Source organism: Trachurus trachurus (assembly GCF_905171665.1).
Source record: "Trachurus trachurus genome assembly, chromosome: 24".
NCBI classification, from domain to species: domain Eukaryota; kingdom Metazoa; phylum Chordata; class Actinopteri; order Carangiformes; family Carangidae; genus Trachurus; species Trachurus trachurus.
The window spans coordinates 2,378,080-2,400,006 of record NC_139910.1 but is presented as its reverse complement, the minus strand read 5'-3'; the positions used below and the strand labels follow the sequence as shown (position 1 = coordinate 2,400,006).

Here is a 21,927-nt window from a genome sequence, read left to right as displayed (position 1 = left end):
GTTTTACAGTAAAAGCAGAAGTTTCAGATCCACAGGTTCATAAAGAAACAAGTTGTGTTTTACATCAGATCAACGTTAATGTGGAGTTTTACTGTTGTTGTCTTCATACACACACACACACACACACACACACACAGTAAATGAGATCAACGTGACAGCAGCTTCGTTCACATCACACATGAGCGGTCGCTGTGATCACAACACACAGCAGAACTCATGAGCTGGTTATAATCTACACTGTTATTATCATTAACGAAGAGTGTAACTGTTGTTATTGTCACTGTTATAACTCACAGGCTCCGTTTTCATAATATAATATTATATTATAATAATAATATATTATTATGATTTGGTTCAATGCAAATTAAGCTGAATTAAATTGACACTAATTTCTGTCGAAGTCGTTTCTGTAGCGTGTGAACCGAGTCTTACCACCGTGACGAGGTGATTCTAGTTCTTGGTATTTGCAGGACTTCTCCACTGTGTGTTTCTGTGTGTGTGTGTGTGTGTGGTGTGTGTGTGAGCGTGTGTATTAAGGTGAGATATGAACAAAGGCTCCAGAGCAGCCCCTAAATAAACTCAGTGGTCCGTGGTCACAGTAAAGTCTCGCACTCTTCACAAACTAAAACACAGTCTCACACAAACAGTTCACTGTTCACGGCACCTCTGAGCTACCTACGGTGGCCCTGAGGGACCAACACACACAAACACAAACACACCACAAGTTCAGGAAACAACCAGGGACACAATACAGTCTTTAGTTGTTGTTGTTCTTGACTTTAGAAGTTGTACCTGTCAATGGGGTTTTAAGTGGCACTATTATGATTCTAGCTGTTGATTGGCCGTCACTACTTCCTGTTTACAGTTGATCTGGTTTCATATAAACACATTCGTCTAGATGGAAACAGGGGTCAACGAACACCCCCCCCCCCACCAGTTTTTTCTTAATCTTTGAAGTGTCTATTTTAAGATTCTGACAGGTACCAGGATGAAAAAATGTCCCATGGGGTTTATTTTTTAACCCTTTACTGCCCCTACCCAAAAAACGAACCTGAAAAAACCTAAAAAGAAATTGGCATAGCTCTTTAAGTCAACCAACCGACAGAGACAAATAAACACATTTTTCTACACAATTTTGGGCCAAGGAATTCAATAGAATGGTCATTTTTAAGTTTTGAACACATCTTGGACTTGATTTTGGGACAAAAACATCAAAGATTAGCAGAAAATTCTCAAAATCTCATGTAGGCCTATATCTTCCCCTATACTAAAATCCTGTACACTGGATGAAAACATTTTGAGAGTTTTCTTAATCTCTAATGTGTCTACTTTAAGACTCTGACAGGTACCAGGATGAAAAAATGTCCCATGGGGTTTAAAAAATCCACTATGTGCTCATTGACCCCTGTTTCAGACATAGTGCAGTGGTTTGAGTCTCATTCTTCTGCTCCTTTAAGAACATGATCTACCAGTAGAAACAGAAAATGGAAGTGTCGAATCGAGTCGAGTCGAGTTTTCACTCTGACCAATGGTGTGATGTTTGATGTCGTTGTTTGTTTCCAGCTTCCACCTGAACCTGCGTCTCCAGGGCGACGGCAGCCATCATGAGTCGGCGCCGCGTGTCCGTCAAAGATCTGGGCGTGGCCGACTGCGAGGGTTGGCTGCAGCGCCGGAGGGAGGGGCGGAGCTTCCTGAGCAGCAGGTGGAAGAAATACTGGTTCGTCCTGAAGAAGAGCTGCCTGTACTGGTACACTGACAAGATGGTGAGTACTACAAAAACTACTACTACTACTGCTACAACAACAGAAGATTAATAACTGTGGCTCTGGCCTGATGCTCAGAGGTTACCATGGCAACTTGAGGTGGTTGCCACGATGATAGATGCCACCCCAGGATGAGGCAGACAGAAATGTAGAGAAAAAGGGTGATTTTCTGCTTCGGTGCTGGTCTCACATTTGAGCTTACTCTGACCAAACAGTACCTCCTATCAGAAAAAGAAGCAGACCGTGGTCGTCGTAACGACTTCCTGAACACTTTCATCTGAGTTTGGTGTTTCTACTGTAAATAATTTGGAAACACTAGCGAGTTATAAACAGGGGTCGGTTCTGCTTCTCTCTGAAAATCTTTGTATTAGAGTCAATGAGGAGCAAGGAGAGATGTGGCTGCACTGAGAGGCTCACAGTTTAAATTCTGTAAGTCTCTCTGCTGTGATGAACACGTTGTTAGAGAGAGGACAAGTTTTTCTACAAATGTTGAAAAAATCATGTGTGTAGAGTGTAAATAGTGGCCGTGAGCAGCGTGGAAAGAGAAGAAATTTCAGACAACTTCTCCCACTCTAGCTGATGATGTCACCCACTCTAGCACGAACATTCCGCGCAATACACACCCATTATAATCTCAACACGTGTCCAAATATGGTCATGGTCATTGAACAGATAGATAGATAGATAGATAGATAGATAGATAGATAGATAGATAGATAGATAGATAGATAGATAGATAGATAGATAGATAGATAGATAGATAGATAGATAGATGTATTATTATATTGTTGGGTTTGTATAGATGCTGCTTTCACAGGAGGTGCATCTGTGCTTTAATGTGAAGCTGCTATATGAATTTTAATGTTTATTTTTTTACCTATTTTCAGTATGGTATAATGGTACTCCCTAGCCATTGACATTTGTCTGTCCAATATGTATATTGACTGAGTACCGTTTCCTGTGTTAAAAACCTTTCACTTCCTGGTCCAAACACCAGCCTGAAGAAGCCTGATGCCAAACGCGTTGTTGCTCAATAAATCATAGATCACAGTCTAAGTGTGCGGTAGCTATGTTGCCACATTTTGCGCCACACTACCAGCACATTGACTGTTTGTTCACTGTGCACGGGCATTTTTATTCTAATTTTAGATTGATAGATCTATATCAACATAAACATTAGATAGCCTACAACAAACATAACATGGTTACCATGGTTACCGGCGGTGCGGCTGTGAACTCTTCAGTCTCATCAGTGTGGGGGTGAGAAGGATGGGATAAAAGTAGGTCAGAGAGTTTCAGCCACAGTCCGAGCTGAGAGAGCTTCCTGTCTCTGACACACACACACACACACACACACACACACACACACACACACACACACACACACACACACACACACACACACACACAAAGCTACAGGACAGGTGTTATAGTGACTGTGTGTCCTCTCTCTGTCTCTCAGGCGATGAAAGCTGAAGGATTCATCAACTTGTCCGGTTTCACCATCGAACAGGCCAAACAGTGCAGGAGGAAACAGTACGACTCTACCTCGCTCTACCCCTCTCTGTCTTCAGAAACCACACACACACACACACACACACACACACACACAGTCGGTGTGAAGCTGCAGCGACACATTCACCACACACACAGCTGCTATGTGTGATAACGACTTCTTCAGTTTTAACTTCTTCATTGTTTCTGAGAACTGCTCGTCTTCTCTTCTCTTCTTGGTCATGTGATCACTGAATTAACAGCATCAGCATCTCACACTGTTTATTTATTATATATATGTGCTTTAATAAATCAACACTGACAGTAATTATCAGTAATAATCAGTTGCACTGTTAACTGATTGGTTATTTAAAGGGACATTGTGTAACTTCTCCTGTTATCTCTTCACAAAAATTGATTATTTGGTTCTTCAGTCTGTTTTTCATTAAGCAGTAATCCCCCCATCAACAAACTGAAGTGTTCCTTTCAGCTCTGAATGGAGCGTTACACTGATGCTGCATTCACTTGCAGTCGGGCAGACGGCCGTCGCTAACAAACCAGGGGCCTCATTTATCATTGTGGATACACCTTTTTTTACGCCATTTTCCCCTCGTTTTGTGCGTACGCACTTTTCTCCGCCAAATTTGGGATCTATCAAGCCAAAACTTGACGGGGAAAAGTGCGGACATTTACACCCATTTTGACCCTGGTGTACGCCTTTTTTGAGGAACAGGAGGAATTGGCGACACCGTTGCTGAGTCAGAGAACTGCAGTGTGAGAGGGAGAGAGGAGCGGAGTACATATGTTAATTAATAAACAGAGCGGATTGAGGATTTTGCTTTTTTGATTAGGCTATATGTGACGTCCGACAAGGATCAAACCCTCCAAGTTTAAAAACACACCGGCAGCAGCGCACACTGATCTGCAGCTACTGAGACTGTTATTATTCTGTCACCTGAGTTAACGAGGTGCACGTGTGTTTGGAGCTGACGAGAGGAGAGAATAAAGAGCGAGACAACGCGGCTCTGAGGAGGAACTGTGAAGGACTCAGCTGTAATGGGAAATGACCCAAACCGAGTCCAGTAGAGCTGTAACTGTGTAGTGGGAAGGCCTGCAAAATAATGGTAACTATCGTCCTGCTTCCTACATTGTTTTAACATCTAGGTAAAAAAAAAAAAAAAAAAAAAAAAAAAAAAGATTTTCTGGGATAAACGGGCAGATTACATAAGATTCTTCTTCTTTCTGCTCCCTTTTGTTGAGATTTGGGAGGTTTTTGTTTTTATTGTAGCTTATTAAAATGCAAGATCATTTTTCTGACTGAGTTATTGCCCGTGTATCTGCTTTCGGAGAAGCGGAGAAGTTCCGCTTCTTTCCCCGTCCTCCGCCCGTTGTCTCCATTGTCACTTTGTTGTCACAAAAGTTGCTGCGCCACAGAGAGCACATGGCTAATTAAATATGCACGTGCTGACCATATATAGTTGTATATAGGCGTTCCGGGGGTGGAGTAAGAGGTGTGTTCACGTGTGCACCATTCTTGAGTCCTGTGTGATTTATTGCGGAGAGTTGTGCGTACGCACAGTTTGATTGATCTGAAAAAGGTGTAAATATTTCGGGTGTACGCCATTTTCGTCTTTTCGCCGTACGCAAATATTTAGTAGCAGTTTTACACCCTCTTTGATAAATGAGGCCCCAGATGTCATTTTAGTCACAGAAGTCCAGAGAAAGATGGTAAAACAATACCACATCGCCATGACAACATATTGTCACGTGTATTGTTTATGCTGTTACGGTGCAGCAGCTGTCGTCCGTCTGCCCAATTTCAGGTGAATGCAGCATGAAAAATACGATTGAGTTGCTTGTGATATACAACCGCAACGCTAGATGGGAGGAATTCCTACAAAATGTACCTTTAAAATGTGGTATGGACACACGATGCAACATCTGAACTAATTCATAAACAGTAAATGAAACAAATGTATAATATAATAATGTGTGTGTGTGTTTGTGTTTCAGTGCGATCACAGCTACTCATCCTCTGGTGGTGACCGTCTTCATCGCTGCCGACAGCTTCAAGGACATGAACAAGTGACTAATTATAATATTATTTGTGTTTAAATGATAATCATCATTTTATTTATTGACACAGTTTAAGGAACCTCATCAATATTATTACAGTCAATAACTAATAACTGATAGTAGAGTCATAATGTTGAGAAACAATCGGAGGAAGAGGAACTCACTCATCTTTCATCAACTTCTTTGTTTTTGTGGCAAGAAGTAAAAAAATGCTGAGTCACTGTGTGTGTGTGTGTGTGTGTGTGTGTGTGTGTGTGTGTGTGTGTGTGTGTGTGTGTGTGTGTGTGTGTGTGTGTGTGTGTGTGCAGGTGGATCAGTAAGATGTCAGAAGCTGCTGAGTCATGTGTCATGATCAACACCGAAGGTCAGACATCTTTGTTTCTTTCTTTTATAGACCAAATCTCCTTGTTGTTTACATTCTACTTCCGGGTAGAAAACCAGCTGTAATTTGAATGAGATCAATAGTAACGAACAAGAGTTTAGCTATATATCATATTTTTTACGCCCTATCACCGTTTAGACAAATCTGAAATGATTGAAAAAACATTACTATTTCTGTGTGTGTGTTTTGTGTTGCTATGTGTTGTATTTATTCAGTTTGGGGGAATCACAGTGTCTAGAAAGCATCAGTGGCTCAGCTGACAGGGACAGCTAACGATAGCTAAGCTAACGGTGGTAGCTAAGCTAACAGCAGGACGTCAGCTGTTAAAACCCTCCCGTTGTGGGACACCACATGAAACTACTCCAGTTAGCTCAGTCATGTTGGAACTCAGATATCCGCTGGAGAAAATATTTTTTCATGGAGCGTTTATTGAGTCACTGAGTTATTAAAGTTAAACAGGTAGCTAACCGTTAGCCCGGCTAATCTATGATAACCATGACTAATTACAAAAACATGCACACATAAATAGTAATGTTTGTCCAATCATTGGTTTTATAGACTTTACAAACATCAGATTAGTCTAAACGGTGATATAGTGACATGAAAAATTAGGCTAGATATAGCAAAACTCTCGTCCGTCATTATTATTCGAATGCTGGTTTTCTACCCGAAAGTAGTTGTAAACAACAAGGAGATTCGTCCTATTGTGACATCAGACAGTACGAGTCGATGCCAGAGGTCAAAAGTTTCCTTCACTGTGACATCATAATGTGCTGTGACCATATTTGGCCGGTGGTGGGCGGAGCCTAACGATCGTCCGTCTGTCTGCCTCCACCAGAGTGTTACAGCGAGGACAGCGACCAGGACGAGGGCGTGTCCACCTGCTCTCAGGACTCGGAGCAGGAAACGGCCGACGGCGAAGCTCCGCCCTCTCCCTCCGAGCCCCGCCCCCCCAGCCCTACGGTCGCCATGGAGACAGACAGAGCCGATGGAGCGGCGTCGTCCATCCCTCTGATCCAGGTGGAAGAGGAAGAGGAGGAGGCAGCAGACCAAGGTAAACACCTGGATCCACTCTGGATTAAAGGGATAGTTCACCCAAAATTGAAATTTCTCTGAGTTACAGGGGGTCTCGGCGTAGCAGTGCATGTCCATATGACGGTTGCAAATGGATACCAACTGTCTTCGTAACAAAAAGACACACCAAAAAACATCCAAATACCTCCATGCTGCTCGTATGTAATGTCCGTCTTGTATTGAAGCCCCGAAATGCAAAATTGTTCCGAAAAAAATTAAATAAGTCTATATTTCAAGCTTGTTTGTAGCGGAAGCTTCTCGAAGCTCCTCTTCCTGGTTCATCAAATTTGGAATGTCAAACTGGGAAGAGGAGCTTCCGCTACAAACAAGCTTGAAATTTCTCATGTCGGGGCTTCAATACAAGAGGGACATTACAGACGAGCAGCATGGAGGTATCTGGATGTTTTTTGGTGTGTCTTTTTGTTACGAAGACAGTTGGTATCCATTTGCAACCGTCATATGGACATGCACTGCTACGCCGAGACCCCCTGTAACTCAGAGAAGCCACGGAGGACTCTGAAATTTCAATTTTGGGTGAACTATCCCTTTAAACACACCTGTTTTAGCCCCGCCCCCTGACGAGCTGGAGCACCTGTACCGGCGGCTGAAGGCGGCTCGTCTGTCTCCTCTGGGCCGAGACTTCAGGACGTCGTTCATCAGACGCTGCGAAAACGAGAAGGTGAACGAGAAGCTGCACCTGCTGAGGATCCTCAGGAGCACCGTCAAGGTCAGACTCACCTGTTACCTCTGTCCTCACCTGTCTGTCCTTCTCTCTCTTTCTTTCCTCACCTGTCATCTCAGGGCTCCAGACTAACTTTTTGCATTAGTTGCACTGGTGCGCCTAACTTTGATTTTTAGGTGCACCAGCATAAAATTTAGGTGCACCCAAATTTTTGTGTCCCACTCATAGGCTGTAAAAAGAATGGCTGTAGCGTCCGTGACGTCACCCATTGGTTTTGGGGAGTCGTTTTTGTGACTCAAATATGGCGGCCTGAACAGCGCCATGTTGGATTGGCCGGCCGAGAACCCGCCCACTGGCCTCGAAGCAGCCTGTCCACGGAGCTGCTCGGACCTGTCACTCAACGTTTCCGCGCCCTAATTGGCCAGAGTTTTAACCTAATAACAGTAAAACGGGTAGAAATCGGTTGAGACCAGAAAACGTTGTGACACCAGGCTTTTAACATGTTTATTGAGGATGTAAAGTGGGTGATTTTAACATGGGGGTCTATGGAGAATGCTGCTTTCTGACACCAGCCCCCAGAGGAAGAAGAGGGGATTGCAGTTTTTTGAACGCGGAAGTGAGCTTCACTTCTCAGACCGACAACTGCCCTCTTGGTCCCACTAAATGCACGCCACTATTATGGCGTCACGTTGGGTTGTGAGTAGGGATGCAAATGATCCATTAGGCCTAATTCATTGATCATTAGTTGGTTGACCGCCAATCGATTAATGGTTAATTGATATTCGGCGATTTTCCTGAGAACCTAAATTTCCTTTGGTATATAGGGTCTATAACATAAAAAGGTGAACATTGCTTATACAGGGTTCTACACTAATATTTGTTAGTTCCTACAGAATGAAAAATGTTTAAATAATATGTTTTTTAACCCTTAAATAATGTTGAGGGTCCAATGTGACGCATTTTTACATTTGAGAACAGTAAAAACACCGTAAACAGTTTTCCTTTGACTTTAAGCTGACTATATTTCCATATCTGATGTGACCCATACTGGGTCACATTAGATATGGAAACATTTCAACTTTTTTAAATCAACAGACACAAGCAATACGTTGTTCTAGGCCTATTCACAATATTTGATACATCACGGCATCAGGTCTATTTTGTGCGCGAGCAGCGAGCGTCAGCGATCGCGTCAAGCCAGGTAGGAAGTCACATGAAACAACGACAACAACAGTTCGGTCACACACAGAGAGATTATGCGCTTGCGAAATAAATGTATGTTTTCACCCGGGCATCAGGTGCACCGGTGCGACCTAGAAAAATTATTATTCGCACTCTTAAAGGGACAACGAGGAGTTTCTATTTGGTTATAAAAAAGTCTCACGTTAATGTGGATGAATCTCCGTCACCACTTGTTAATGGTCCATTTTAGATAAATCTATGGTTTTGTCTCTATGGTTATTTTGTTATTATTAGTGGTGGTGGAAATGCTGGTCGAGCCGACCAGCGTTTCTTTACTTTCGGTTTCGTGGCGAGTCATGAGAATAACGCCGCCGAATCTCCGTTTATGGTGGGAACTACGACGGTATGTGATCGTCTTCCAACCTCTGACTTTAATTCTTGATGAATGAAAACATGAGTCTGTCTTGCGCCGGTCAAAGAATTTCACGGTGCGGAGGCTCATAAATGTAGTGAGGAAACACTTCACTTTAACAAAACTCCTCGTTGGCCCTTTAAAAATTGGGCGCACGCTGGAGCCCTGCATCTCCTTCTCCCTCTCTCTCCTCGGACAAACACGACTCAGCATTTGAGGAATTAAAAAAGAAAAAGAAAAAAGAAAACTCTTATTTTAGCTCCAGACGTCTCACTTCTCCTTTTTCACCCCGTTGCCACGGCGACACTCAGCTTCCTCATGAAGTCGACTCAAACTAAAACTAAAACTGTCCTGTGTGTGTGTGTGTGTGTGAACTCTGTGTGTGTGTGTGTGTGTGTGTGTGTGTGAACTCTCCGTCCCTCAGGCCAAGGAGGCGGAGCTCGCGGCGCTGCAGCTGCTCCTCTCCGACGCCGCCACGCTCACCGCGCCGGCGTACAGGAAGTGGCGACTGGCCAACCCGGCGCTGCTGCAGGAGGTCGGCCGTAGGGTGAGGGGGGCGGGGCCAGCAGAGGAAGGGGCGGAGCCAGTGGGAAAGGGGGCGGAGCCAGTGGGAAAGGGGGCGGGGCCAATAGGAGAGGAGGGGGCGGAGCTAACAGGAGAGGAGGGGGCGGGGCCAGTCAGCGCCACCGAGCCGAGGCCACGAACAGACTCACAGCAGAGAAACGCTGAGTCAGTGTGAAGCTGCAGGAGAAGACGAACTACGGTGCTGAAGAGGTCAGAGGTCACGGCCTTCATCATCATCATCATCATCATCATCATCATCATCATCACCAGTGACCTTCGCCTCTAATCGGACGTTTAAACTTTATAACTGTGAATAGAGTCGACACACAAAGAAGCTTTGAGGGGGCGGAGCTCTGTGATGTCATCGGTTTCCTGTGGGAGTTTAACACCTTAAGATTTCTCTTAAAGTCTCGGTCACTGTCCCCTAAAAACATCCTGAAAGGGATAGTTCAACATTTTGTCAAATTGGCCCATTGCCATAATCCCTATAGAGGGAAATGCAGAGACTGCTTGATGAAAAACTGTCCCTGAAGGCAACGTGCATCAGTGGTTTTGCATGAATTTCCCTCTAAAACAACTCTGTGTGGTAACGTTGTGTTATTATCTCATAGTGTGGTGAATGTGCAGCTCACAACTTGTCCACCAGAGCGTTGTGGAGTTGTTGGATTGTGTATTTGATGAGTTTGATGAGGGAAACCAAGAAATCCCATAATGAGCCTCCGTAGCGTAGCTCTGAGCAGCTCACGGCTCTGCTCCGCCGTTCTAAAAATAGCTTGCACCGACAATTAAAGGTAACGGACCTACTGCTATGACTATAGGGATTATGGTGATGGGCCAGTTTGCCAAAATGTTTAACTATCCCTTTAAGGGTCCAGTGTGTAATAACTGTTGAGGTGTATTGTTAAAATCTGAATCTACTATTCATGAACATATTAGTATAAGTGTATAATCGCTATAAATTAAAATCCGTTTAGTTTCCATAGCCTTATAATTCTTCTAAGGGTCTTGCTTTAGAGTGTCGCCATCTTGCACCACCATGTTTGTATGGCGTTCATAAATAAACCAACTAAGAAGAAAGAGGAAGGAAAGAAGAAGGAGGAAGAAACAGCAGAGAGAGGGAGTTAGTATTTAGTGAGAAGTTTGAGTTATAAACCTGAAAGTTTGCTAATGGATCATCAATGCACTAGTTTTTTTGTCCTCAGAGGCCAACTAGAATTTTACACACTGGACCTTTAAGTTTCCTCATTAAAATGGTCACTTTAGTATTTAAGGGTTTTCTCCTTAAGGGATTCACTTAAAGCCACTAAAACTAAAAACTTAATGGTTTTCTCACTTGCGACATGAGTTAAGAAATTTAACTTATACACTTTTAACTGAGGAGAATGTCTCCAACATCTGTATTGAAAAAGGCCTTAACTTTCTCCTTAACTAAGGCAAGTTATGAGAACAGGATGATGAGATGTCTCCATGGTAACATAACTTTACCACAGTAAAATCCAAATGTGTTAAAACTTCTCTTAACTTTAATTAACTCCCTCAGTTAAGGGGAAATATTCAAGTAGAAAACTTTAAGGTGTTTTGTGCAACTGGCTGCAGGTTGGTGCTGCCCCCTACGGTCCAGACCGACTCTGTGCACGACAACAGGAGGCGTTGTCATGGAAACACAGGGTCCTAGAGCCTGATGGAGCTTCATAAAGAGACGAGAACCAGTAAAACCAGCAGCTCCTCTGATGTGGTTCATGTTTAATCACATTTATGTATTTTTTTTATTGTGTTTTAAGTGTTAATAAATGTTGAAACGGCTTGAAAACGTCTTGTCGACTCTTTTTGTGTCTTGACTGTTGTAAAAACAAGCAGCAGATAAAAGAAGGAGGTCCGACGTCCAACAGAGACAGTAAACAAATTTATTTTGTCGTCATCTGCATTTACAGCTGGAATTCTGGGAATTCAAACACGACGTCTTTGCCTGTGAGCTTCTTGTAGACACCGGAGAAGGTCTCCACCTGAGGACGACACGAGACGCACGTCAGAGGCAAGATCAACTTAGAAAAACACATGAGGATTTATACTGAACTTCATTTACAAACATCAACTGTAGTTTATTTATAATGTTACAGACTAAAAATAAAAGTAAATCAAGATTCAAAAAGACACTGCAAGTGTTGCACATAAAGAAATCATATAAGTTGATATGGATAAATATGTAACATATAACCATGATGAGTAGAAAGGGGTGGGAATTAAAAAGTGCATACTACTTCCCACTCCTTTTTCAAACTTGATGCTCATTTGTTTTTATGTTTTTTTTTTTTCATTTTACACATTCGAAATGAATGAATGAATTTTGAGCAACTTACTACATGTTTTCAATAAACTAGGCCATTTTAAAGGTGTTTTATCCGTTTTGTTGTAATTATAAGGGATTCTTGATAGAATATACATGTATTTGTGTAGTTTGACTTAATTGTTCGACTAAATTTGACCGTCTTGTGGTTTAAAGTTGTGGTTAAATAGTCCTCACCAGTAAAACAAAAACCGAGAAACTAAACTGATTTAATTGTTTCCTCTACTTCAACATGATGCATTTAAAATCACAGCAGCTTTATCAACATGAAACACTGTGCACTGCATGGTTTAGCCCCCCAGTCACGGCCCCTTCAGGGCTCTGGGAAGATGTAGGAATATGCAGGACGTCCGTCCTCACCAGCCGAGGCCGGGGACAGAGCTTTGTCTCCGACGTCGTGGAACGGGACTGTACGTCTCAGCTCAGAGCTCAGAGCTACGCTCCCATACGCCACCAGGACAGAGCCAGGAGAAGCAGCGCTCCGGATGTCCACGTCGGGTCAAAGGTCAGCGAACACAACACCACACTGTCTGATGTCACATTCAAAGACCAAGAAACATTTTCACTAAAACTCATTTAACCCCTTCAGTAACATAAACACTGACAATGTGCAAAATACAACAATATTCCTTGTTTTTACATTATGTTTTAGTCCGTTTTGCACTAGACTTGTATTTAAATTATATTTAGGCCTAGTTCCTAGTTCCTTTTCCACTAGTAGAGTATATTATATATTGTATTTATACGACACCGTTCTGTTCTGTTGTGTGTGACTCCGTCGACTCACTTTGTGTTCCACGTTGTTCTGCTGAGCCTTGTCCAGATGGACCTTGATGAGTCGGCTGCTGTCCAGTTTGACTCTGATCCTCTTGCCCACGATCTCGCTGGGGAACACCAGGTCCTCCAAGATGGCGTCGTGCACCGCCGTCAGGGTACGGCTGCAGGCGGGGCGGAGAAGAAGAACAACAAACGTCAACACTGGTCAGACACTGAGCTCTTGAGTTATTATACAAACTGTCTATGTAAAGTGTTTTAATGTGTTGCTGCTGGTGTTACGTACGACAGAACATCAGGGCCACGTTGAGAAAGGTTTTTTTCACAGACTTCCAGAATAAAGTCACAGTTTTACGAGAATAAAGTGGCAATTTGATCAGAAAAGTCGAACATTTACAGGGGAAAAAAGTTGTAATTGTACCAGTAAGTGGAAACAGTAGCTGTTCTAGTTGGAATCGATGCATTTTCTTTTCAAAGGCCTGATACTGGCGACAACGTGGTGCTGATGAGGATGAAGTATATCCTTGTTTGTGAAACCTCTCCTGAAGTTCAACTTCACCAAACGCTCCACGGCCTCATTCACAACTTTCCTCTAAAACAGGTTAAAATATTTTCTCCCAATACAACTTCTTATAAAATTTGTCTTTACGTCTGTGAAAAAACATTTTTCTCAATGTGACCCTAACACTTTGTTGCAGTTATGAAATGGTTTCAGTAACACTTAATAAGTACACACTATTAAGCATTAATAAATACTGAATTGATCATTCATAATAATCAGTTTGAGTAGTTTTTTTTAAAAGAATAAAAGTCCAAATTCTCTGATTGCAGCTTCTTCAATGTGAATATTTCTGGTTTCTTTGTTCCTTTATGACAATAAACTGAGTCTCTCTTTGCTTTGTGGACAAAACAAGACATTTGAGGACGTCATCTTGTGGTTTGGGAAACACCGATTGATGTTTTTAAACATTTTTTTAAACATTTTGACCAACAACTAATCGATTAATCGTTTAAATAATCAACAGATTAATTGATAATGAAAATAATCGCTAGCAGCAGCTCAATAAACAGTCAGAACAAAAACATTTATTAAAATCTAAAATGATGCAAATATAAAATCATTCATTTGACATCCTGTGTAAGACTGTGCACTGCATGGTTTAGCCCCCCAGTCACGGCCCCTTCAGGGCTCTGGGAAGATGTAGGAATATGCAGGACGCCCGTCCTCACCAGCCGAGGCCGGGGACAGAGCTTTGTCTCCGACGTCGTGGAACGGGACTGTACGTCTCAGCTCAGAGCTCAGAGCTACGCTCCCATACGCCACCAGGACAGAGCCAGGAGAAGCAGCGCTCCGGATGTCCACGTCGGGTCAAGGTCAGCGAACGCAACACCACACTGTCTGGTGTCACGTTCAAAGACCAAGAAACTTTTTCAACAAAACTCTCAGATTCAGACTCAGACATTTAATCCCTTCAGTAACATAAACACTGACAATGTGCAAAATACAACAATATACCTCGTTTTTACATTATGTTTTAGTCCGTTTTGCACTAGACTTGTATTTAAAGGGACAACGAGGAGTTTCTATTCGGTTATAAAAAAGTCTCACGTTAATGTGGATGAATCTACGTTACCACTTGTTAATGGTCCATTTTAGATAAATCTATGGTTTTGTCTCTATGGTTATTTTGTTATTATTAGTGGTGGCGGAGATGCTGGGCGAGCCGACCAGCGTTTCTTTACTTTCGGTTTCGCAACGAGTCATGAGAATAACGCAGCTGAATCGCCGTTTATGGTCGGAACTACGACGGTATGTGAACCTCTTTGAACCTCTGACTTTAATTCTTGATGAATGAAAACATGAGTCTGTCTTGCGCCGGTCAAAAGAATTTTACGGTGCGGAGGCTCATAAATGTAGTGAGAAAACGCTTCGCTTTTCCAAAACTCCTCGTTGTCCCTTTAAATTATGTTTAGGCCGTTCCTTTTCCACTAGTAGAGTCTATTTCTATTGTTCTAGACACTGTAGGATGTGTTTATCATGCATTTCCTCTTTGTTTCCTTCAGGATGAATAAAGTTCTATCTTTCAATTATTTGTTTTAGACTTTAATAACCATCTGTCACGTTTGAGTTTCACTGAAGAAAATCAACTCCACCATCTGCAAAATCATTTGAAACTTACCTCACTTTTATCAATAGGACAATTTAAAACCATAACTACATCTTATTTTACCTCTGACTGCTCGTGCTTTTAACCATGTTTCAAATTCCCCGTCACCTTTAAATTCTGGTATTCTGTTATATTTTTGTATGTTTCAAATGTCTTGTCTTCTGTCCTTATATGTTTTGTGTTTCATCTCGGCTGTATTGTAAATGAGGTTACTCCTCAATATACCTCCCAGTTTAAATAAAGGTTATGAAATGAAATGATTAAATAATTACTTAATTAGTTCAGAGACAAATTAGTCAAATTAAAGTTTTCATGTTTTCTGCTTCTGTCTGTGATAATAATCTTAATCTCAGGTTTATTTAAATCTATTATTGATCTTCAGTTCAGTGTCAGAATAAAAGCAGATGCTCCAGTGAGAACATCAGTTTGAGGATGTTTGAACAGCTTCACTCAGACCTGGAGATGACGAACAGCTCATCATCATCATCGTCATCGTCTGTCCGTGTGACTCACCTCCTGGGACGCTTCTGCTTATTCTTTGTGCGGCTTTTCCTGGTGGGTTTGGGCAGAATTCTCCTCTGGAAGTCAAACACAACCTCATTAAACTCAACTCAGGGTTAAAAACACAACACAAGGAGACAAAACATCTGGAGATAAGACTTACAGATTCAGACAGATGTTCAGGGTCAATGATTCAATGTTTAACTTTTACTGAACAAACAAAGTCAGAAAGAGAATTCCTCTTCAACACAAACATGGAGGGAAGTTTCAAACACATTAGAATGAGAACAAAACTGAACCTACGAGTTTGTTTTAACAGTTTTATCAGTTTGACCCTGATGAGAAAACATGTTTTTATCTCCACTAACTTCATCCTACTCAGGTCTGGTCACGTCTTTAACTGTAAAACACTGTGCCCTGCATGGTTTAGCCCCCCAGTCACGGCCCCTTCAGGGCTCTGGGAAGATGTAGGAATATGCAGGACGCCCGTCCTCACCAGCCGAGGCCGGGGACAGAGCTTTGTCTCCGACGTCGTGGAACGGGACTGTACGTCTCAGCTCAGAGCTCAGAGCTACGCTCCCATACGCCACCAGGACAGAGCCAGGAGAAGCAGCGCTCCGGATGTCCACGTCGGGTCAGACGGACCAGACACACGTTATATACCACTACTGGTTCAGTTGATACATTAAAGGGATAGTTCAACATTTTGGCAAATTGGCCCATTGCCATAATCCCTATAGTCATAGCAGGTTTGTTACCTTTAATTGTCGGTGCAAGCTATTTTTAGAACGGTGGAGCAGAGCCGTGAGCTGCTCAGAGCTACGCTACGGAGGCTCATTATGGGATTTCTTGGTTTCACCTCATCAAACTCATCAAATACACAATCCAACAACTCCACAACGCTCTGGTGGACAAGTTGTGACCTGCACATTCACCACGCTATGAGATAATAACACAACGTTACCACACAGAGTTGTTTTAGAGGGAAATACAGAGACTGCTGATGAAAAACTGTCCCTGAAGGCAACGTACATCAGTGGTTTTGCATGAATTTCCCTCTAAAACAACTCTGTGTGGTAACGTTGTGTTATTATCTCATAGTGTGGTGAATGTGCAGCTCACAACTTGTCCACCAGAGCGTTTTGGAGTTGTTGGATTTTGTATTTGATGAGGGAAACCAAGAAATCCCATAATGAGCCTCCGTAGCGTAGCTCTGAGCAGCTCACGGCTCTGCTCCGCCGTTCTAAAAACAGCTTGCACCGACAATTAAAGGTAACAAACCTACTGCTATGACTATAGGGATTATGGGGATGGGCCAATTTGCCAAAATGTTGAACTATCTCTTTAAAATAAAACAGTAATAAGGACCAGATTTCACAGTTTGTTGTTGCACATTTAGAACTCAACGACACAAACCAGAGTCTGATCCTCTAGTTACACATGTGGCTGCAGCAACAAACACACAAACTTCCTCACCTGTGCAATGAAGACAACGTGTTTTCCGCTGAACTTCTTCTCCAGCTCCCTCACCAGACGCACCTGAATCTTCTGGAAGGACTTCAGCTGAGGAACGGGGACGAAGATGATGATGGCTTTCCTGCTGCCACCAACCTCGATCTCCTAAAGAAACAAGACAGAAACAAAACAGATAAGACTTTAACAAACCAACGGCCTCACATCATCGGCACTTAGAGATACAGCTCTGGAAAAAACTAAGAGAACACTCCTAGAATGTATTTATTTTTTAATACACTATGTGTTTTTATGTCTTCATGTATTTTTACTCAGTGTTTGGTATCTGTGTTGTCTGTATTGTCTTGCTGCTGCTCTGTGACATTTTAAATTTCCCCTCGGGGATTAAATAAAGTATTTCTAATTTCTAAAATGATGAGTTTCTCTGGTTTTACTATTAACAGGTATGTGTTTGTTTTATTCTATCAACTACCGACAACATTTCTCCAAAAATTGAAATAAAAAATATTGTCATTTAGAGCTTTTATTGGCTGAAAATGACTAAACTCGTCTAAATAACAAAAATATCAAGTCTTTTCAGACCTTGAATAATAATAATGCAAAGAAAACATGTTCATATTTATTCCTAAACAACACAGCAAGAATATTTTAACTCAGGAAGAGTTTATAAATCTGTTTTAGTGGGATAATGTCAATGTTTAATCCCAGCAGTGGTTTTTATAATCTTAACTCTAAAACCAGATGTGGTTCAGGTGACGACCTCATCAGTGTCTCATTAAGGAGAATGAGTTGTGTTTGTGTTGGTGTTTAAAAAAGAAAAGAAAAGAATGACTGTCATACATGTAGAGATGCTAAAGTGGTCTCTTATATTTTTCCAGAGTTTAATCACATCTTTAACTTTAAATGGCTGTGCACTGCATGGTTTAGCCCCCCAGTCACGGCCCCTTCAGGGCTCTGGGAAGATGTAGGAATATGCAGGACGCCCGTCCTCACCAGCCGAGGCCGGGGACAGAGCTTTGTCTCCGACGTCGTGGAACGGGACTGTACGTCTCAGCTCAGAGCTCAGAGCTACGCTCCCATACGCCACCAGGACAGAGCCAGGAGAAGCAGCGCTCCGGATGTCCACGTCGGGTCAAACACATAACACATAACACACAGACACACACAGTAGGGTTGTCACGAGAACCAAGAATCAGTACCAAGTTGATGCCGACACTTGCTTTTATTTCTCTGTACCATAAGAACCGGATTAACTTTATACACTATGAACTTTATACGTGTGAGTTTGAGCTCATGTTGCAGCGTTTAGACCAAATACATCCAACTTGTGGAAGTACAAACTGAAAAATGAAATGATTTTTGCAGCAGTCTGAGTGAAAACAGGCTGAAAGTGAATGAATGAGAACAGTTGAACGACTTTTGAGGGAATAAAAGTAACAACTACATGACTTTGTGTTTGTGTTGAGACATATTTACCTTTTTAATTCTGTTCTTACTTCATGTTTCTGCTGCTCTTTAACCCCTTAAAGACTGAACCATCTAGTAATTGACAGAAAACTATAAGTTTAACACTGGAGTTTTTATTGGACATTTGGAATAAAAAAAGAAAATAGCAATTTGCATAATTTTTACATTTTCATTTGTATCATACTTGATTCATCTGGCATTTCTAAAATGTATTGCTCACTGTTTAAGTATTTAAATCTCATATTGTATCCAGAAGATTCTTTAGAAGAAAAAGTATATAAGGTAGGTCTCAACTGTATGCATCAAATATGATACACTTGGCATGATTATGAGCAGGTTGAGAAGTTGTTGAAGCTCAGTGGAGCTTGAATACAAGAAAGTTTGATATGAAACCGTTTGGTTTTCTAACCGTGATACCGAATAAGTATCTAAAAACTTGTAAACGTACAGGTATTGGTTCTGGTATCGTGACAAACCTAACACACACACACACACACACACACACACAGAGTGAGGTCCTACCTTGGCTGCAGTGATGTTCAGCTCTCTCAGCTGAGCCTTCAGGTCAGAGTTCATCTCCAGCTCGAGCAGAGCCTGCAAGGACACACACATACACACAGTCTGATTTAAGATTAAGTTAACTTCCTTTAGTTTCTACTGATTCTCATCTCAAAAAAGGGATAACATCAGAAGATCTTGAAAAGTTTAAAGGTTCATCCATCAACCAGAAGCTGAGCTCTGACCCCAGCATCTCAGACCACATGGAGACAGATTAACAAATATCTGATTGGTTTTATACTGTAAAGACTCTTCATAGTGTCATTGTAAAACCTAAACATGCTGCAGTGCAGTATTTTCTGTTTTAAATGCACGTTTCCCTTGTGGAATAAATGACCCTGTCTGTTGTTTAAATCCTAAAACACCTTAATTATCATCACAGCAAAACATGCTCCAGATGTAACTAGAGGAGCAACCTCATGGGAAGAAGCATCACAGCATTTATGGAGCAAACACAATTTATCTGCATGTTGCCTTCATGCTCTGTCGGACAGGAGGAAACTTATAATATACTTATAGCATCATTCACTTCACACAGTTTTTATGTAATAAGACTTTGGTCCTCTTACCTGGGAGATCCCAGACTCGAACTCGTCCGGCTTTTCGCCATTAGGCTTCACTATTTTGGCGCTGGTACTAAACATGGCCTTTGTCTGTGTAGAGAAAAACACAAAACACACACACACATATATAAACTCGTGAATCCCGGGATCTTTGAACACACCGAGCCAGCATGAACCACCACGCTAAGCTAGCACACTTGCCCACTGATTTTTAACTGTGTAGCTGCAAACTAACACCTAAACATGTGACTTTTAGATTTGTTTAAGTCATAAATGATGAGTTCCTACACAAAAAAACACAATTTCGTACCAGAAAGTTAAGAAACTAGTCCCATTGAGTAAAACCAGGCAGCATGTTAGCCTCCATACAGCAGCAGTTAGCTTTTACAGCGTTAGCCGGCTGTCAGTTTCTACCCTGCAATAGTAAAGCTGAGGCTTTTTAGCAGGAAAACATTAGGTAAAAGACTTATTTAAATAAAACCACTCGTGTATAAAGGTGAATGGGTCCAGTCCTCCTCCTCCTCCTCCTGGACTGAACACATGTACGGCCTAGCTACCGAGCACCCATCAGTCACATACCCATTCACCGGGGCGACTCTACTACCCTCCATATTCTGCTGTAAATCGGCCATCCACCGCCACAAACCGCACAATCTAAGGTATCAAAGTCTTAACTATGTGTGCGGAGCGTGAATTTGATCGATAAACGGCGTTAAAGCGCATTTTGGTACAGAAAAGTCAGGCCAGCGTAAAATGGCACGACTAACCTCTGTCAACGACGGCCAGGGGAAGAGACCGGAACATCGCGAGAGTTGAATTAATCCAATACGAGCGGGGCGCGCTAGTATCGCGAGAGGTTGTGGGATCGCGCTTTGGGCGATGACGCTGCATTCAAGGAGAATGGGAAGATTGGAAAGGCAACACTGTTGTAAAAGGAAAAGTATTTAGGCACTTTTTGTTGCGTTGTGTGTGTTTTTAGCGGTTTGTTAATAATAATTACGCATACACCGTGGATAATTAACACAAAATAAACCAAATAAATTGTATTTGCTATGATATCTTTACGTGTAGCCTACTTATTTTCTATTTTTCCTTCATTTAAAAAACTGTACATTCAATTCCAGCATCAATAAAAGTAATAACATTTACAAACAAAGCAAAGATCTGCAGAGACAAACACACAAAAAATAAATATATAATACATATAATAGAAAAATAAACACATAGTTCAAAAGAAGAAGAGGAAGGAAATTCTGATTTTAATTCAAATAACTTTATTTTTTGTTTGAAAATTAAATTTACATTTGTGTATGTAGAATTTAGCAAAAAGTGAGATCAAAGTTTATGAGTAAATATGCATCATCATCGTTCTTCCTATTAAAATAATCGTGTACCTAATTTCATTAACCGGGACAAATCCCCAAATTTACTACACCGCAGAAAGATTTCAACAATTCAAACAATTCAAAAAAGGGGTCTTGAAAGCAGCACCAAGTATCGCGAGAGGTCGTGGGATCGCGCTTTGGGCTTTGGGCGATGTCGCTGCATTCAAGCAAAGATATTCAATAAATGGAAAGATACTTCATGAGCGGCTGCTCCAATGATATGAAATGGTATACACTTCCTGTCTCTCTAAGTGGGCGTGGCCAACCGTCACCCCACCTCGTCTGTGAACGTGTGTGTGGATTTATACAATTTTTAGGTAGATGAAAGTGAGATATTTATTTTTTCTTATGATAACATTAAATATTTGCACTACTAACAGTAATATTTAGCATGCCAAAAATAATTTAAATCATTTTCACGGGAGTTCGCGGCCGTTTGTTTGACGTTGCCTAGGAGATCGGTGCCAAATCTCGCGAGAGTGTGTCGTAGAGACAGAGACAGGTCTGGAACAAAGTGGATTTTCTCCGGATTTCTCCGTCTGAAAATTACCATTTTGGTGTCAAACTGTTCAGAAGAGATGTGGCTTGTGAAAAATGAGTCCAAAATTTGCTTCAGTGACCGTGGGGAGAAAGGCCCGACCATAATCGGTGTTCACATTAAATTGTCCCATAGGAATCAATACACTCCAAGCTGCCGCTGGTCTCTCTAAAGGGGCGTGGCCGTGCAGAAGCCCACGTGACATGCATACAGGAAGCTGACTCTCATGAAAGGTCTTGGTTTATAAACCGTCTTTGATTCAAGTAGAATGGGGAAAATGACTGATGGTAAATGGAACCGTTTATTTGGCCACTTTTGTTGCGTTCACGTGTTTTTTTTTATTTAGCGGCCACTCCTAAAGCGTAGACAAGTCCCACAAAATAAACTAAATACACTGTATTTGCTATGATATCTTGCCCGCACTTTACATTAACTGTGACAAATCAGTAATTTACGACACCGCACAGGCCCTGAACGCAGCACCAGGACGTGAGTTTACGCAAAGATATAAACCGTCTTTGGTTTAC

General features: G+C 41.8%; 2 protein-coding genes across 2 annotated transcripts; one reads left to right on the top strand and one right to left on the bottom strand.

Moving 5' to 3' along the window:
• Positions 1 to 1,572: 1,572 nt before the first annotated feature.
• ipcef1 (interaction protein for cytohesin exchange factors 1) lies at positions 1,573 to 11,324 on the top strand (the record flags this gene model as incomplete). The annotated part of the gene is made up of 8 exons (XM_084000171.1): positions 1,573 to 1,763; positions 3,226 to 3,299; positions 5,271 to 5,342; positions 5,642 to 5,697; positions 6,554 to 6,769; positions 7,356 to 7,516; positions 9,490 to 9,672; positions 11,226 to 11,324. Exons 1-8 carry the CDS (start codon positions 1,605 to 1,607, stop codon positions 11,322 to 11,324), a joined length of 1,020 nt encoding a protein of 339 aa, XP_083856297.1. The 5' UTR covers positions 1,573 to 1,604.
• A 195-nt stretch (positions 11,325 to 11,519) lies between these two features.
• rps7 (ribosomal protein S7) lies at positions 11,520 to 20,305 on the bottom strand. The gene is made up of 7 exons (XM_084000666.1): positions 20,245 to 20,305; positions 19,484 to 19,567; positions 18,879 to 18,950; positions 16,893 to 17,036; positions 15,429 to 15,493; positions 12,761 to 12,911; positions 11,520 to 11,632 (listed from the first exon to the last, which is right to left on the bottom strand). The coding sequence occupies exons 2-7, from the start codon at positions 19,556 to 19,558 to the stop codon at positions 11,555 to 11,557; spliced, it is 585 nt and encodes a 194-aa protein (XP_083856792.1). The 5' UTR covers positions 19,559 to 19,567; positions 20,245 to 20,305; the 3' UTR covers positions 11,520 to 11,554.
• Positions 20,306 to 21,927: the final 1,622 nt, after the last annotated feature.

What these genes read in the sequence shown, in the direction of transcription:
- rps7 (XM_084000666.1), bottom strand. Translation starts at nt 19,558, where the DNA reads ATGTTTAGTACCAGCGCCAAAATAGTGAAGCCTAATGGCGAAAAGCCG. An exon ending in TCGAGTCTGGGATCTCCCAG is followed by an intron (nt 18,951 to 19,483) that starts GTAAGAGGACCA and finishes GTGTCCTTGCAG; the next exon opens with GCTCTGCTCGAGCTGGAGAT. An exon ending in ACGTTGTCTTCATTGCACAG is followed by an intron (nt 15,494 to 16,892) that starts GTGAGGAAGTTT and finishes TTTGACTTCCAG; the next exon opens with AGGAGAATTCTGCCCAAACC.